Source organism: Phaeodactylum tricornutum, chromosome 2 (assembly GCF_000150955.2).
Source record: "Phaeodactylum tricornutum CCAP 1055/1 chromosome 2, whole genome shotgun sequence".
In the NCBI taxonomy this organism is placed as follows: domain Eukaryota; phylum Bacillariophyta; class Bacillariophyceae; order Surirellales; family Neidiaceae; genus Phaeodactylum; species Phaeodactylum tricornutum.
In genome coordinates, this window is record NC_011670.1 from 1,425,547 (window position 1) to 1,442,267 (window position 16,721).

At 48.7% G+C, this 16,721-nt stretch overlaps 10 protein-coding genes across 10 annotated transcripts; 6 read left to right on the forward strand and 4 right to left on the reverse strand.

Moving 5' to 3' along the window:
- Positions 1-332: 332 nt before the first annotated feature.
- On the forward strand, positions 333-1,115 carry PHATRDRAFT_33060 (predicted protein; the record flags this gene model as incomplete). Its single annotated transcript, XM_002177792.1, has 1 exon — positions 333-1,115. The coding sequence occupies one exon, from the start codon at positions 333-335 to the stop codon at positions 1,113-1,115; it is 783 nt and encodes a 260-aa protein (XP_002177828.1).
- Positions 1,116-1,653: 538 nt separating this feature from the next.
- On the forward strand, positions 1,654-2,238 carry PHATRDRAFT_9806 (predicted protein; the record flags this gene model as incomplete). Its single annotated transcript, XM_002177793.1, has 1 exon — positions 1,654-2,238. A coding segment is annotated over one exon (585 nt), but the record flags the coding sequence as incomplete, so codon positions are not given.
- A 1,239-nt stretch (positions 2,239-3,477) lies between these two features.
- On the forward strand, positions 3,478-4,566 carry PHATRDRAFT_43770 (predicted protein; the record flags this gene model as incomplete). Its single annotated transcript, XM_002177794.1, has 1 exon — positions 3,478-4,566. The coding sequence occupies exon 1, from the start codon at positions 3,583-3,585 to the stop codon at positions 4,564-4,566; it is 984 nt and encodes a 327-aa protein (XP_002177830.1). The 5' UTR covers positions 3,478-3,582.
- Positions 4,567-4,605: 39 nt separating this feature from the next.
- On the reverse strand, positions 4,606-5,933 carry PHATRDRAFT_43771 (predicted protein). Its single transcript, XM_002178105.1, has one exon. It carries the CDS (start codon positions 5,881-5,883, stop codon positions 4,738-4,740), a length of 1,146 nt encoding a protein of 381 aa, XP_002178141.1. The 5' UTR covers positions 5,884-5,933; the 3' UTR covers positions 4,606-4,737.
- Positions 5,934-6,330: 397 nt separating this feature from the next.
- On the forward strand, positions 6,331-9,622 carry PHATRDRAFT_43772 (predicted protein). The gene is made up of 2 exons (XM_002177795.1): positions 6,331-7,853; positions 7,927-9,622. Exons 1-2 carry the CDS (start codon positions 6,384-6,386, stop codon positions 9,496-9,498), a joined length of 3,042 nt encoding a protein of 1,013 aa, XP_002177831.1. The 5' UTR covers positions 6,331-6,383; the 3' UTR covers positions 9,499-9,622.
- Positions 9,623-9,669: 47 nt separating this feature from the next.
- PHATRDRAFT_43773 (predicted protein) lies at positions 9,670-10,952 on the reverse strand (the record flags this gene model as incomplete). Its single annotated transcript, XM_002178106.1, has 1 exon — positions 9,670-10,952. The coding sequence occupies exon 1, from the start codon at positions 10,864-10,866 to the stop codon at positions 9,670-9,672; it is 1,197 nt and encodes a 398-aa protein (XP_002178142.1). The 5' UTR covers positions 10,867-10,952.
- Positions 10,953-11,210: 258 nt separating this feature from the next.
- On the forward strand, positions 11,211-12,606 carry PHATRDRAFT_43774 (predicted protein; the record flags this gene model as incomplete). Its single annotated transcript, XM_002177796.1, has 2 exons — positions 11,211-12,530; positions 12,571-12,606. The coding sequence occupies exons 1-2, from the start codon at positions 11,346-11,348 to the stop codon at positions 12,604-12,606; spliced, it is 1,221 nt and encodes a 406-aa protein (XP_002177832.1). The 5' UTR covers positions 11,211-11,345.
- A 173-nt stretch (positions 12,607-12,779) lies between these two features.
- On the reverse strand, positions 12,780-14,137 carry PHATRDRAFT_43775 (predicted protein; the record flags this gene model as incomplete). The annotated part of the gene is made up of 1 exon (XM_002178107.1): positions 12,780-14,137. Exon 1 carries the CDS (start codon positions 14,025-14,027, stop codon positions 12,780-12,782), a length of 1,248 nt encoding a protein of 415 aa, XP_002178143.1. The 5' UTR covers positions 14,028-14,137.
- Positions 14,138-14,757: 620 nt separating this feature from the next.
- Positions 14,758-15,507, forward strand: PHATRDRAFT_9984 (predicted protein; the record flags this gene model as incomplete). The annotated part of the gene is made up of 1 exon (XM_002177797.1): positions 14,758-15,507. A coding segment is annotated over one exon (750 nt), but the record flags the coding sequence as incomplete, so codon positions are not given.
- A 90-nt stretch (positions 15,508-15,597) lies between these two features.
- On the reverse strand, positions 15,598-16,020 carry PHATRDRAFT_9894 (predicted protein; the record flags this gene model as incomplete). Its single annotated transcript, XM_002178108.1, has 1 exon — positions 15,598-16,020. One exon carries the CDS (start codon positions 16,018-16,020, stop codon positions 15,598-15,600), a length of 423 nt encoding a protein of 140 aa, XP_002178144.1.
- Between the last annotated feature and the right edge of the window lie 701 nt (positions 16,021-16,721).

The window sequence follows — 16,721 nt, forward strand, 5'->3', positions numbered from 1 at the left end:
AAATACTGTAAATTGCTAGCTGGAACTCTTGAGAAGATCTTGGCTGATGCATCTGGTATACAGCCCTACACGGCATTGTCTGCAAAACTAGCGTGAGGCCGCCGCTCGCGCAAACACAATTTTGATTGGTTGAGTTTTTGTACAGAAACAAATTGTGGGGAATTTTTTCTATTCTGTTCACGAATATTGCGTCTCCGTCGTCGGTCCTACAGTCAAGGGTCGTGGTGGGAATCTTACCGCTCTCGCTAGTAATAGGAATTCACTGTAATCTGAAATAGTTCTATCTGATCTCCTTAAAGCGAAGGAGCTGCTCTCACAGTCAACCCATTGTCATGAACAATATCAGCGCAGACAAGCATCTCTTGGAGGTATCTTACATTCACGGTGGAGAAGAAGAAGAAGGAGATGGTGGAGGAGGAGGAGGAGGAGGAGAACTTTTAAAGGCAGAAGAAAGGAAAACTACGGGTTTGTATGTCCCGCTCAGGCATGCCCTCGTTTGTGTCACCACAATACTTTTGGGCGGAATGTTGATGGTGGGCGCCTTGCGATCACTCGCGAATGTACCCACACTACAGCTGCATTCATCCACATCGGCTGTGAAGAAGCATATACCACCTATCAAACCGCTTCACCACGGTCACATCCTTTACCTGACAACCAGTACCGACGACGAAGGTCGAATCTACCGACGAGAATTCACGGCCCCGTGCGGTTACGGTATTCTTGTGTTCAACGTTGGCCCTGCGGCGGAATACGAACCGTTTACGTATGACGTTTACGAAGATGCTTATGTATACAGCAACAATCAAGGGCTCTGTTTCATTCAGCCTTCTTATAAAGGGGTTCAAACCGGAGATGCTCCGTTCTGGGAGCCAACGGACCCAACCGAAATGAATGTTCCTTTGGGGGACGAGCCGATAAAAATTTCGACGCGGGTTGTTATTGAACCAGGTTCCAAGGCAATGGATCCACGGCTCGGGGGTGATTTCATTATTATTTCGAAGGGTAATTTCTACAACCCTGAGTACTACAAGCAACTCAAGGCTTACGTGCACTCTTGGGAAAACGAAGATATTACGACTACGTCAATACTAACAGGGGAACAACTTTTGTGAAATAGCTGCTTACAGTTAACTAGTATCTGCTGAGTGGTTGGCGAGGACTGGTCTCGACAAGGAACAACGGCAAAGCTGGAAACTGTACCAGTTATGCGTGCTAGGACTTTCACCTTTATCACAAAGAACACAGTCACGCTTGACAATGAAAACCTATGCATATATAAAAATATATTGGAATTGGTTACAAATGATCTGCTCAAATTATCGAAAGTATCCTGAGGCGACCGTCAACAGCTCCATTTGACGCTTTTATAGTTACAGTTAATCTGTCGTCGGCTATGCTTCCCTGCTGGGCAGACACGAACGTCTGTCCGTCCGTCTGATCATCGGCTCAGTTTGCCAGATTCCGGGCCATGACGTTATCTGTAACCACGGCGTATCCGATTTCTCTCCATACAAATAGGTAGACATCAACCCACTGGATGCTTGTTTGTCTTTGAAGCGTATTGTTCAGATAGACGCTTTTACGATGAGCCACCGGCAAAGCACACCGCGTGGTCAGATGACCCGCGGCGCAAACTCGGGTCCGGCGGTTATGTTAATTCCACCCCATCTACGGGCAACATTCATGCCAAATCCGCCGTTGCTCCACATTCCACCTGTGCAACACCGTCGCAAACACCCCATCACCGGTGTTTCTGGTCTTCTATCTCACTTTGAAAAGGAAACTTCGGAAAGAGTTCTACAACCTACACCACAGATTTTGAAGGAACGGCGTAAAGCCTTAAAGCAAGAAAAACACCAGAAGGAGCTTGAGCCACTTATTGAAACCTATCGAAAGGAACAAAAGGAGAGCGGAGGAGAACACAAAGGGATGAATTGCTACAACACACTATTCATAGGTCGCCTAGCGTACGAAGTTACCGAACGGAAACTACTGCGAGAAATGGAATCGTTTGGTCCAGTGAAAGATATCAGAATCATAAAGGATAGCAAAGAGGGAAAGTCTCGAGGCTACGCATTTGTCGAGTACGAGCACGAGGAAGATATGAAACGCGCCTATCGAGCAGCAGATGGTATCCGTATTGAAGGGCGCGAAATTGTTGTAGATGTTGAACGGGGTCATACCGTTCCGTCTTGGTTGCCTCGTCGACTGGGAGGCGGGCTCGGGGGCACACGCTTGGGGGGAAAGCTTGAGAACATAAAGCGCCCCGGACGTTTCGATCCATCAAAACCAGAACCAACTGCGCATATGGTTGGGAGTATAGGTATGGGTCGGGGAAGTGGACCTCCACAGCCGCCCATGGTGACTCCCTACGGTGGAGGACGACCCGGCGGTGGGTTCCGGGATGGTCCAACCCCATATGGTATGGGACGAGGAAATGGAGATCGGTACGGCGGCCTTCCACCAGGCGGTCGTCGTGAGTGGGATCGTGGAAGTGGTGGCGGCGATCGATATGGAGGAGGAACCGGGGGTGATTGGGATCGAAAACGACGCCGATCGAGAAGCAACGATCGCTATGTTGGAGGTGGTGGCAGCCGTCGGCGATATTGACAAGCTTACTATAAAATTTGTAATACAAAAAAGCAATTGCGGAGCGAAGGTCAATTGGGCTGTCACTTTTCTTCTTGTGACATAACAAGTATCGCATTTTCTAGTGAATTCCAAACACGAGCGGCATCCTGCTCCGTCAGAATGTTATGAAACACTCGATCGGAAAATTCGCTTTCTGTCGTGCCTTGTAAAGCAACAGTTCCTTCATAGTCTTCATGCTCGATTGCTACACAAGGGGCCATTTTGCAAGCTCCTAGACACGGGCTCTCTTCCACCTCCACCTCTGGTGCGCTTCTTCTAGCTAGGTCCCATAAAGCACTGAAAGTACTGTACTCATCCAAATTTAAAGACTTTCGTTTCTTCGAACATGATGAAGAGGAGCATGTGAATACTTTAAATTTCTCAGCAGTTTTTGGATCGAGCGTATTCGCTGTGTCGGATGCATTGTTCAAGTTTTGCTCATCGCATATCGGCGTTGCCCGTCTCCAGCTTGTGCGAGAATGAGCGTCTTGCACTATTCTTATTCCGAGTTTATGCGAGGAATGTTCACAGTCGGCAATGAAACCCATCGCAAAGAGGGGTGGCATGAAGACCAATGTCAGCCTCATCAGTAGTCGATACTTCATCATGTGCGAAGTGCTGGCAACCTTTGACACGGTTAACTGTAAGCTGATAGAGAAAATTCCTTGCGAGAATAGTGGAGCTCTGAAATTTTGAACATTCGAGTTTCGATCTAGGAAGCCACGACAGACGTCATCGGCCTATTCTTCGATTTCATGAGAGATAATCAAAAAGTGTGATGAGTGCCGGGAAACATTAACGCAAGACGCCGAACAACTCTAACTGTAAAGCAATCCAGACCAAACATACAAATTATTAACAGTAACCTATTTCACTGTTTGTGCTGTAATCACTATTTGCACACACTGGCTATTTCGCAGTCGACGAGAGAAGTTCCTCGACCAACTTATGCTTATCGTGCCGGGATCGCGATCCGCTTTCCGACACCGACTTGCTTGGCTCGCCTCATCCCTCTGTATAACTGCCAAGCTCGGTGCCGCTATGTCTACAAAAACCATTGATTCTCATCTTCATGTATGGGCCAACGGAGACGAAGCATCTCAGGCATTTCCATACGTCCAAGAGCCTCCAGATAATCTGAAAGATTTGGCCAGCACGGATGAGCTACTCAAGCAGATGGACGCACATGGGATTGATGGTGCTTTGATAGTGCAGCCGATTAACCACAAATTTGATCATTCTTACATTATGGCTGCAGTCCAAAATCACCCCAAGCGCTTTAAAGGGATGCTTCTACACGACCCGTCGCTATCTGCTGAAAAAGCAGTGGAAACGCTAGAGGACTTGGCGCTTAAAGGTTGTGTGGGAGTCCGATTCAATCCATATTTGTGGCCAAAGCTATCTGCACAATCATGGGAGCCCATGTCAAAAGGTTCTGGGTTGGCCGTTTACAAGCGATGTGCGGAACTGAACATGCCAGTAGGTATAATGTGTTTCCAGGGATTAGAACTACACTATGATGATATTCTCGCCTTACTCGACTCATCTCCAGACACTATCCTGATACTAGATCATTTCGGCTTCACGTCTCTTGAGAAGCCCTTGACCTTCAACAAACTTCTCGGACTGGCCAAGTTTCCTCAGGTATACGTTAAAATCTCAGCCCTGTTCCGGCTGAGCGATACGTCTCCGTACGAGCGCGTCCGCGAGGAGCGTTTTCTTCCTCTACTTCATGCATTTGGATCTGACCGGCTTATGTACGGTAGCGACTTTCCTTTTGTACTTGAACATCCGGAACAATACGGAATGGTAACGCGTGTGTCGTCCTGGATCGATAATGAAAAAGATAGGATAAATATTTTGGGAGGAACGGCCGAAAATGTCTTCGGTCCCTGGGGAATCGATTCCCCGAAGACAGATAAAAATACGTAGCTCTAACAGTAAACGTCAGCTACGTAGATTGTGCCGAATGGTTTTCAAAAAAATTGTTAGAATGTTTTAAAGAGGTGTACTATGATATGTAGCGTGCACCGGATAACATGATGTGTGTTGGTTTCGCAAATAATGAGAGCACAAACAACGTGACTACTTCATTCGCCAAGTTCAACGAGTTGGGGAGTTACTTGCGTATTTTGCACGCTTTGATGCGCGCTCATCTGGTGTATTGATCTCTCGAAGTGTCTGACTGGCCTTCTTGCGAGCGACAATGTTCTCGACTTCGTACCACCTGTCCAAAGATTCGTCCATTTTTAAGAAACGGCCACCCCATTCATGAACTGCGTCAACAAGCTCTTGACTTATTCCCGTTTTGTCCTGCTTGGACGCCTCCATGTAGCGTTGTTGAATCTCTTCCTTTTTGGCTAGGTACCTTTTATTGCCACCATGGTTGTTGGTTCGCCCACCTCGTCCCATCAATACATCCAAATCTGTTGGTAAAGTATACACACGCTCTACTGTCTCGTTCCGCTTCCGCTTGTTCGACATTTCTTTGGCCTTGTTATTGGCCGACGCTGACACGGGTACCGTTGGTTGTATCTCCGTGACAATTGGACCTGAAACGGCTGCCAGCGGAGCCGGCGTCTTTTCTAGAACAGACGCTACCGGTTGCTTTTTGAGCGTAGTGGCTACACCTTTAGATCCTGGAAGTTGCGCTTGGTACAATGCGTCCCAGTCGGTCTTACGGCTACCAAAACTTGGTACCGGTGTCGGAAGCGCTGTGGCAGCAATATCAGATATCTTTCTTTTTTCCCGTTCTTTGTCTGGGTCACCAATACTGCGTTGCGATTGTTCACTCTGGAAAACGGAGCTGACGTCCACATCCACATGCTTGGGGGCTAATTTGTTTGTCCAGTCAGAGCTGGCAAAAATATCGGGCATTCGAGACGTGACGGTGCTCGCGGTCGATTTGAGTATATCCGAAGCCGTTCTCACGAACGAGCCAAATGGCGGGGGCAGTTTCTTGCTTTCGCCACTATTCAAGAGCTTGCTCACGTACGTTCCGCTCTTGAAAGGATCTTCACTTTTCAACGAAGTCGACAAGAATTCTGCAGAGTCGCCACTTTTAAAAAGTTGATCTCTTAAAAGTTCAGTGGTACTGTCGTTGCTCTGAAATAATCTGCTCAGGACGGCTGAGGAAAATTCCTTTGATGCGGAACTAGTCGTGTCGGGCATTCGACGCGTGTCTTTGCCGCTTTCGCCATCTTTTGCTTGTGAGGAGACGATACTGGTTAATGGCATGACTTCTATCATTTTCTAATGGAAAACAATATTGATCCGTGTCGTGTGCGTTTGATTCGTGATTGTTACCAGACTATGAGGGGGAATCGTGCTGACAGAAAGTGGGGTCTGATGTGTCGTTGGCGGATCGAGTACGGTATGCGCAGAATGTCTTGTCACAAGGAACCGGAACGGTCATCGCATCACAACCCAAACGTGCACCTATCCGGAAGCGCATCGAACACAGACAGATCTCCTTGAGAAAGAACCGTCTGTTAGGGAATATTCGCCTATTCCTTACATGATAGATATTCCAAATTCCAAATAGGTAAGCTTCTACCCGCTTTCGTTCGTGACTCCTGACACACACGATTCGTATCTATCGTAGACATAGGTATTCGTTTCGGCGAAAGTCGGAGCAACGGTAAGATCGGTCCACGCCGACCTTGAACGACGACCTTGGCCGTCATCGATGAGCGACCTCTATCGAGAACGTTTCGATCGCTTCCTAGCTCTAGATTAAAGAGCTTAACATGGATACTCGCCACCTTAAGTACAGCTTTTGGACCGGAGGAAATTTCAGCAATAGCAACAATAGCACTGACTTTGATTCGAATTTGGAACGCCCTCAAGATGTTTCCGTGGATTCCGTCTTGACATCGTTGTACTTCAATAGCATTGTATTTGTCATGCTCATGGCCAGTTATGAAATCTTACGTCGTGTGTTCCCTGCTGTATACTCATCCCGTAAACGAATTTCACACGCTCGTCCCGATACACAGAATGGTCATCGACCGGAAGCTCCCTTGCACGAGGATGCCACAGTGCCCGACCCGAATGGCACCGACTATCCCAAAATTCATCACGAGCGTCATGCTTCGTTGACTTCTCTGCCGGACGATCGACCACTCGACTGGCTTGGGCCCGTATTTGGCGTGCCCTGGAGCAAGGTTCGTCGCATTGCGGGCTTGGATGGGTACTTCTTTCTACGCTATATACGTATGAATGTGAGAATTACGGCCGTTTCCACGTTTTGGTTCTTTCTGATACTGGTCCCTATTTACGCGACGGGTAGTTCAAAGGAACACTCGGCGGAGGGATGGTATCATCTGTCGGCGGCGAATATTCCAAGAGACGGTTGGCGTATGTGGATACCTTGCCTTTTCGCGTACTTGTTCAGCGCCTTTGTTTGCTTTGTTGTCAAGCAGGAGTATCGGCACTTTCTGGACCTCAGACAAGACTTTTTGGCGAGAGGAAACATGCACGTCGATCCGCAACACCATCATTCCTTGGAAATTGAAAATATTCCCTACGAATTACGATCGGATCGTGCCTTGAAAGAATATTTCGAAAAGATGTTTCCCGGACGCGTTCATTCAGCCAGTGTCGTTCTCAATCTACCGGAACTGGAGGACGCCTCCGTCAGATGTATGAGAACATGTCGTCGTCTCGAAAAGAGTATTGCTTTTTTGCACGCAACGGGTAGCCGGCCCACTCACGTTGTTGGCCGTGGCCGAATATCTTGCTTGGGAATCGAGCTACAACCGTTGGACTGCAATTGCACAGCGAGTCAGGAAACCTTGTTCGTCGAGAACGATATGCGAGCAGAACGACCGAAGAGAGGAACTCGTGTCGACTCAATTTCGTACTACGCACAAGAACTGGCAGCCGATAGTCGATCGTTATTTCAGATGCAAAAACGCAAATCACGGATTGCGGAATCTGGAAATCAGTTAAAACAGGTGGACAACTGGTTGGACAAGGCGGTCCGCCAAGCATCAGAGGTTGCGAATACAATTTTGGAAGACTCAATAAAGGACAACCATTTGACTTCGCCGTACGAGAGCTTTGACGAAGGTGGAACAGTACCTCCAGCCGAGAGCATGACTTCCAGGTATGGGTCCTTCAGTCAGGCAATCAGCCATCGAGCAATATACGGACGGAGCAAATTTGACAAAATTCCTGAGGAAAGAAAGGAACCTCTTGTTTGTGATGATGAAATGGTACGCAGAGATCGCAACCCCTCGACTTTATCGCATATTTTGACTTACCTGAATGATCTGCGTCAATTTACAGTCAGACTCGACCGAAGACTCTGATTTTCCAATCCCCTTTAGTAGAGATAGCTATCAAAACAGGTGGAGACGTTGGGCAGGTCGGTTAGGTTTAGACTTTGCCATTGCCGGTCTTAAACTTGTTAATAAGCAGCTCGACGTTGCACTTGAAGAAGTCGTCGGAGCTACAATGTCTTCTACTGGGTATGTCACGTTCTTGGATCTTTCCTCGACAACATGCGCGGCGAGTGCACCACTGACGGTGAAGGCCAATGTTCTCGATGTATCTGTTGCTCCCGAACCTAGGGATATCATTTGGAAAAATGCTCATATTTCCAAGAGATCACAGTTGAGACGTGGCAATTTCACGAACTTCTTTCTATTTCTTGGCGTTATTCTATGGAGTTTCCCTCTGGCTGCTATTCAAGCTTTCGCAAAAGCTGAGTTTTTGGCACAAATTCCTGGAATGGAATGGATTTTAACTTTTCATGGGGGAACTTTTACAAACTTTATGAACGGCTACCTTCCAGTGGTGGCCCTTTTGTGTCTGATCCTTATACTTCCGTTGATTTTTGAGTATGTGGCTGTGAGTTACGAGCATCGCAAGACTTATTCGGATGTTCAATCATCAATGCTGAGCCGTTACTTCTATTATCAGCTTGCCAACATCTATGTGTCTGTGACTGCAGGATCAATTCTGAAGTCTCTTTCGGACATTCTTGACCATCCATCGAACATTTTGCAACTTTTAGGGGACTCCTTGCCTACCATGGTCGGCTACTTTGATGCTCTATTAGTCACAAAGATTATGGCCGGTCTACCAATGATTTTCTTAAGGTTTGGTGCATTGTCCCGTATGCTTTTTTTGAAAACACTGTCAAACGAAAAGAAAATGACACAGCGTGAACTCGATGCCGTGTATAGGCTGGAAAATGTCCAGTACGGGTGGGAGTTTCCAACACAGCTTCTTGTGGTTGTGATAGTTTTTACGTATGCCATTATTTGCCCCGTCATCCTCCCGTTTGGCTTGCTTTACTTCCTCGGAGCACTTTTGGTGTACAAAAAGCAAGTACTATACGTCTACAGTCCGGTATACGAAAGCGGAGGTGCTATGTTTCCCGTTGTAGTCCAGCGAACGCTTTTCGGATTGGTGTGCGGCCAGATGACATTTATTGGATATGTGGTAACACGAGGTTGTTACTATCAGCCCATTTGCTTATTCCCTTTACCTATTGGCACAATTTGGGCAATGAACTTTTTCCGACAAAATTATGCAGATCCTAGCACTCGGCTAAGTCTGGAACGGGCCCGCGAATGCGATCGGTTGTCCTCGTCTAAAGCGGCAACGGAAGAGGATGGATTGGACAGCAACATTGACCGTGGCGTAGAATTGCGAAGAACGAAATTCGATCGCAAGTCATACCGGCAACCTGTCCTCACAGAGCTCGCCACGGAACCAGAGTTCTACCGCTCAGGCTTTCAAGACGACGAAACCTTCGCTGTAAGGAAACAGCTTCAACGAATTAATCGATACATCAAGGAAGCGACTTTGGAACACAATGATGGTCTCAAAGATGCTTTGTTTCCAATATAGAAAAAAATTATCATTTCCGTGGGCCTCAAATACTTTTTACACCATTCGTTTATGAGAGCGGAGACAGTGAGAGTTAGCCTTTTCGGCCAAAGCGCTGTCTAATCTATACTGTGGTCCGTCGAATAAAAATTGTGATAACTCTTACAAAGTAGATATTAACTTGCTGAAAAGCTATACAATCTTCAGTGAAGCCGCCAATTTTGGCTTGGTATCGAAAGTTTCTATGAGTGCTTGTCCGAGAATATGAGCCATGAGCTTGCTATCTTGATATCCTTCAAACAGTGTTCCTCTTGCGTGCATATAGTCCTGGTTCCGTAGAGGCTCTCGGTTGGCTTTGCAGTCGAGACAATAAATCCGCGAGCGTTTGTCAACCAAGTAGATCTGATGCATTTGCATTCCAGCTCCGTGATATGCCTGCATATCCATGAGACTGTTACCAAAGCCGGCTAAGAAGACATTACGGACGCCCAACTGTAAGAATGGACGTACTACATTGGTGGTCAGAGCTTCCCGCTTAAATTCGTGGACCGATTTCGATACCAGCTCCATCAGAAGAACCTTGGCCATGCTGCCGGTGAAGCCCAGCAAAGGGCCACCAGGAAGTTGATGACTTTGTGCCTGGCGAAGCTGTGACAGGAATTTTCTGGTTGTGTTGGCGATTCCAATAGGACGCGATGTAAGGTAAAGCATCCGCACGTTTTCAATCGAAGAGAGAAACTGACATACGCCATCATGGCAATAGGTATACTGCTCCGTCAGTATCGTATCAATGACCCCCCGCAGATTTGACCTTGTAATGGTTCCGTCAATATCTACTACCAGAAGCCTATCTCTAGTTGACCAAAGAAATACGTTAACTGGCGCAACACCGAGCACGTAATCGTCGCCGTCCAATAAAAGGTATCTTGCCGAGTTGACGCCACTTTCGAGGAGATTAGCGAGCTGAGAAAGCGCTGTAGGGTCATGCTCTGTACGTGCAGCGTTTGTTGAAAGCCGAGTCTTTCTGTTCTTCGCAACAATAGCGCCGTCAGACGGATGATATTCCAATGGTGGCTCCGGTTCCTGAATTTTCTGATGGACAATGGGAAATCGGACCGCACTCCTTTTCCCTTGCGCGACCTCCAAGACTATTCGACTTCCCCCACTGTCACAGGCTCCAATTTTCAAAAACTTGACGCCAAACCAGAAAATAGCGTCACCCGCTGCAAACTCATGCTCGTTCTGCACAACGATAAGGTCGAAGGCGTTCCCAATCAATAAACTCGATCTGCCACAAGGAGGAAAACAGATCGAAGGACTAGACGACGTCCTTCTATCCGCAACTCCGTTTGGGAGCATGGCCTCCTCTTCGTCTGCCTCGCGCACCATCTTCGATAGACAGTTCCGCTCCAAAACGGTGTTCTTGGGAAGAAAGACAAGGCTAGTAAGCCCGGCCTCCTTTGAAGCAAAAGCGTTTGCGCGAGTGAATAGTTTTCAAAAGGGATGATCGCCAAGTCTCACAGTCGTAGTCAAAGTCACTGTTAGTCGTTCGTGTCTACGTCATGGAGTAGTACAAACACCCGAAAAAGATATAAAGCAAATTATTGAGCACAACCGACGATGTGGGTACGCGTGAGCGAAGACCTAACTGTAAGTAGAGAAGGCCGACTTGTAATGCTCTCTCTTTGCCTCTCTACTAGCCAGAGATGATTGGAATGTATGTCTCGCCGCGAGACCATCTACCATAAACAGCCCTTCACTGTCAACCTGCTCGACCCATATCTTTACAGAAGTAGCAGCTTCTTCCTGTTTCGAAAGAAAGCAAAGGTTCCGGTGTAGGTTCGACAGGGCTTTTCTCAACCGCAAAAATGGTAACTTGGGGTTCGAATACTGTCCACAGTATTGCTGGCAATCCGAGTCCTGCACCGATCGCGTTCGGCGCTCCTAATCCAGCTCCTACTACAGGATTTTCATTCGGTTCTCCTAGCCCATCAACATCTTCAGGATTGGGGGCCCCTAGTCCAGCTCCGACAACTTTGTTTGGATCGTCGTCACCCGCACCTTCCGGAAGTCTTTTTGGTTCTGCCTCCCCAGCGCCTTCAACGAGCCTCTTTGGATCGTCAGCACCCGCCTCCTCATCCGGAAGTCTATTCGGTGCGCCATCTCCTTCAGGAGGGTTGTTCGGTTCATCGCTGGCACCTTCGGGGAGTCTGTTTGGTTCGACGCCAGCTCCCTCGGGTGGATTGTTTGGTTCTACCTCAGCACCCACCGCTGGAAGTTTGTTTGGTTCGCCCGCACCCGCTCCTTTTGGTCAAAGCAATCCTGTGCAACAACAGCAAATTCCCGCACAAGCCGCTTTGAAAGCTCACTTGGATGCGGCAGCTCGACAAGAACAAGCTCGAGTGCAGGAAGCCCTGGAAAAGATCCATAAGGCCTATACGGGGACGGCATTGGCTTTGGCTGACAAATCCTCTCAGTTTGTGTCAATTGTCTACAATCCCATGACTCCGGAACTTCGCCAAATGCAATTGGCTACGGGAATTGGTGTCGACGGAATGCCTCGTCCGATGGAACCACCGAAGCCTCCGCAAGTCTCTACGCATGACTGGGAAGTTGCGGTGGTATCCAATCCCGACTACGCCTCCTTCATGCCGATTGCTTTGGTAGGCGCTGAAGCTTTGCAAGCTCGACTTACTCATCAGCAAGAAAAGTCGAATTTATTGTCGAAGCAAATCAAATCTTTGCAATCAAGTCAAGAATTTTTACGCCGGCGCTTCGAAGAAGTGCAAACGCAGTTGAATCAAACGAGTCAACGCAGTGAACAACAACAACGCAAGCTTTTGGCCGTCATGCGCAGAGTAGAACTGGCACGTTGTTACAATCAACCGCTTCAAGGCGACGAAGTCAAGGCCATGGAACGCTTACGGGGAATATGGGCGGATCTGGATCGGCTCAGATCCCTTGCTGGAACCATGCACGATCAAGTCAAAACCCAGACTGCTGCCCGTCCACCCACGGTCTGTGGCATGCCGGAAGAACGGCGCCTCATGCAAGTTCTGAAAGAGCACCGCTCCACTTTGGCAGCCGTTACAGGTACAGTCCAAAAAGATATGCTCGATTTGCATTTAATTCAAAAGCGAATAAAGCAAGTTGGGAGAGTGCATCCAGCCGGACCGCCTCGGGGGTGAACGAAATTTCTAACTGTATGCGATAAGTGCAGCTAGTTTTAGATCATTTTAAGGGTTGTAGCAGAGAGACTAGAGTGATAAAGGGCTACTGACAGCCAGCTGGTAATACAGTTTTCAGACGTTCTTACGTAGGAGCTTGGAGAGGACGGCAAAGAAACCTCTAACTGAAAAAGAAGCCATGGATGCTAGGCCGGCTACAAAAATACTCGATGAAACAATGCTTCCAGCTGACAACCCTGTCTTCAGAATTTGCAGTCCCGTCACAGCCAAGGGGGCACCTACTAGCCCAACCATTCCACCGACAAGCACGGGAAACGTCATGCTCTCCACGGCAGGCTCGTAATGATCGGGTGAGCCGGGGTGGAAGAAGTCTACCGTGGCGAACGCCAGGGTTGCTTCAGGAAGGTTTTCGACTTTCAAGTTTGCCGTTTCCGGCATTACTAAGGGACTGGTGGTGAAGGAGGAGGAGGGCAATGCAGGAGACATCATGGGTGGCGGCGAATTATCTTGTTCCCCGATCGTATCGATTTTGCTGCGTAAAGGATTTGTTTGGATACCGGAAGACATAGAGATATGAAAAGCTAAACCGGCAACACTGGCCAGAATTAGCAAAATTCCAGCCACGAGTTGCTTTGAACGTTTACTGCTGCGAAGCGTCCGTCGCTGCAGTAGCATGGGAACCCCCGGGCGACGAGCACGCTCGGCGGTCAGGGCACGGCTATCAATGTGACGATCTTCATTGAAAAGTTTCGTGGAAGGTGGCTCAAAAAGACTCAGCATAGAAAGGGTCCGATCACGCGCACGGGATCGGTCGTCCGAGGAGGACAAGTGCTGTAACGTCATCATTCCCACAATGCACGTTTTGTAGCATTGGAGAAACTCGGCCCAAGTAATCTTGACATCGGCATCCATTTCTGTAGTCTTGGAGGTCAGCATACGGAGTACCATCATCAGCTGACGATCCGTTGCCAAGAACTCGGTACCGGTGCTGCACTCAAGATTGTCGAGAGCCGTTTTGAGCTGGGCAAACGAGACTACATCGGTGAGAACATCCGCCGTTGTGTCCGACCAGGTCGCGTAGGACTTCTGGGCGTTTTCGATTCCCGCCAGTTCTTGGAGACGCTCGACGCAGGGACGAATGTGGGATAAGGTTGCCATGTCTTCCGCTTCTTGCTGACGGACCATGGTTTCGTAGCGCAGCAGGTACGCCAGCGCGTCGCGGTGTTCCTTGCCGTTGCCACGGACCGTGTCCACCAGGGCGGCGTGCGAGTCCTGCGGCTCTTCGTCGTCGAACCCCTGTTCGTAGCCATCGTCGGCTTTTGAGACGCTTTGTGCCAGTGGGAGGTCTTCTAGCTCGATCATGGTCTGCTTTGGGTAACGCTCAGTGTCTTGTGCACGAGATAGGTATGTACGCTCACAGTCAATCCAATGATAATAACGCCAGGCCGGGAAAACAAAACTGGAGAGGTACGGGAACCGAGGCATTTTCTTGTGGGACGTTAGGTTGGTGGAATACCCTACTATTTGAATGAATATCAAATGTATTAATTGTACATCTCCACTACTAGAGTGGCTCTCTTCATTCAAATCATTGAGGTTTTGGATTGGTTAGGTATATCGTCACTAACGTCGCAACGAAGTCTGCTTTCAATAATGTAGCAGTATGTGATCTGTCAGAGTCAGTGCATTCTCGTTCGATCGATGAGGGAATCTTGAAACTCCGATCCTTAGCGTAGAAAGAAAATGATTCACTTTCCTTACAGTTAGTAGAGCCTTTTCGCGAATTTGGTCGACGTTCGCAGGCAAGAGTCGCAAACGGGTACGGTCCAAAGAGCTCTGTACTTTCCGCCAAACTTGACATCAAATCGACGATGCAACGAAGTAGAACCACTACCTCATACCGCTTGAAGATTATCTTTTCGATCAGTATTGGAGAATAGTTGGAACGCCAAAGACCATTGTAGTCCTCGGTCGCGCCACATTTCCGCTCCGCTCCATGCATTCCTTTGCAAAAATGCAGACTTGTTGCTCGCGATCGTTGGCCGTGCGTCGATCGGGGCAGGCACTCGGAAACGGGCTTCGGTTGCTCGCTTCTGTATCGTCAACCGAAGTTGAAAAGTTTAGCGGCATGGATGAGACATGGTGGGACGCTCGCAAAAACCCATTGTTGCCAATGAATGCCGTCCGCATTCGCTACATTGGAGATCAACTAGCCAGAAACCAGCAGCAACTGCAGACGACGCACTTAGTATCGGCTTTGGAGGGCAAGACGGTATTAGATATTGGATGTGGCGGAGGGCTTTTATCAGAGAGTTTGGCCCGACTTGGTGCCACGGTGACTGCCATTGACCCTTCACAGCGTCTGGTAGATGCGGCACGGCTTCACGGCCAACTGGATCGGCGAACACGAAATATAAACTATTTGGGGAATACCACGGCTGAAGACCTGTCCCAGACTGGTGATAAATTCGACGTTGTCTGCCTTTTGGAAGTCATTGAGCACGCGACTGATCCGGATTCTTTAGTAGAAGCTGCGGCGTCGATGGTGAAGCCCGGTGGATACCTGTTTCTTTCCACCCTAAACAAAACGATCAAAAGTTATCTGCTCACGATTGTTGGTGCGGAATATATAATGGGATACATACCTCCCGGTACGCATGATTGGAAGCAATACTTGTCGCCTGCCCAAGTAGGCGAAATGACATCTAGAAACGGACTTCGCCCAGTCGATGTTTCTGGGTTGGTACTCCACCAACCGCCCATGTTTGGAAAGTGGGATTGGCGATTGGATTCAACGAATGTCGAGGTCAACTGGATCGCGACTTACGAGAAAGAGAACTAATCGTATTCAGGTAATAGTAGATAGACAGGGCCGATTCTATTTTTCGTCAAAGAAGAACGATACTGTCTGTAAAGTTCTGGCAAGCTTGTTCTAACGACGAACCCACTGCGGTGATTTGCGAGCCTTGACATGACCGACCGTCTTTCGTTCCACAATACGTGCGTCACGCGTCAACAATCCTAATCGTTTCAGCACTGGTCGATACTTGTCGGGGTTGTAAGCGTTGAGGGCGTTGGCCAGTGCCAACCTAGCCGCACCCGCCTGCCCAGTCAGACCGCCGCCTTCCACTACTACATGCAGGTCAAAGGAACCGCAGGTTCTGGTCACTACGAGTGGTTCCATCAAGTGTTCGCGATCGGACAAGCGAATGAAGTATTCCACGAAATCCTTGCGGTTGACCACGATATTGCCGAAGCCGGGTTGGATCCACACGCGAGCCGTCGCTGTTTTACGTCCACCTCGACCAAATGCGCGTCCCCGCTCGTCGATACGAGAAACACGCACGGGAGGCATTGAGTTTTTCTTCCATCGTTCCTTATTTTCCAGCCGAACGCGCTCTTGTCTGTGAAGCTCCTCGGTCAACTCGCGTGTATCGTCGCCCGCGGAGTAATCGCCAAAGTCGTCGGCGTCTTCGTTTTCGTCTTCCCACGCATCGTACATGTCTCCGTAGTCTCCTGGGAAAAGTGTGATTGCGTGCGGTCGGTTTCCGTATCCGGCTATCTTGTCTTCCTTTCGTTCTGTTTGCGGGGCTGTTTGGTTGGGTCGCCGCAAACGAGGGGGGTTCTTGAATTGTGAACCATTCGATGAAAATGCACGTTCTTGGGTCGAGACGCGCTGGCCAGTCGCCATGAAAGGCAAGAGCACCTTTTGACCGGCCACCGTTACAGTAGGAAGCCGTAAAAGACGCAAGCTAGCCACTGATGCCATAGTCAAAATACCTCACCAAAGTACTGTGCTTTCTCCCCCACCCCCCTCCGGGCCGACGATGATCGAGCTTCGGGCCCTTGCGGACGCGGCTTTTCCGAGCCACACAGCGAAAACGTCGGTACGACGATTCTAGACCAATCCGGAGGGGTTGTTTGATAGACGAAGATGAAGGCAGTTGCTCTGTTTCGAGAAGTACGTCAACCTATCATTGCTCTCGCTAGCGCTCACGATGAGTAGGTTATAGTACTACTATTTTCAGTAGAGCTAGACCTACCAGGTACTGTACC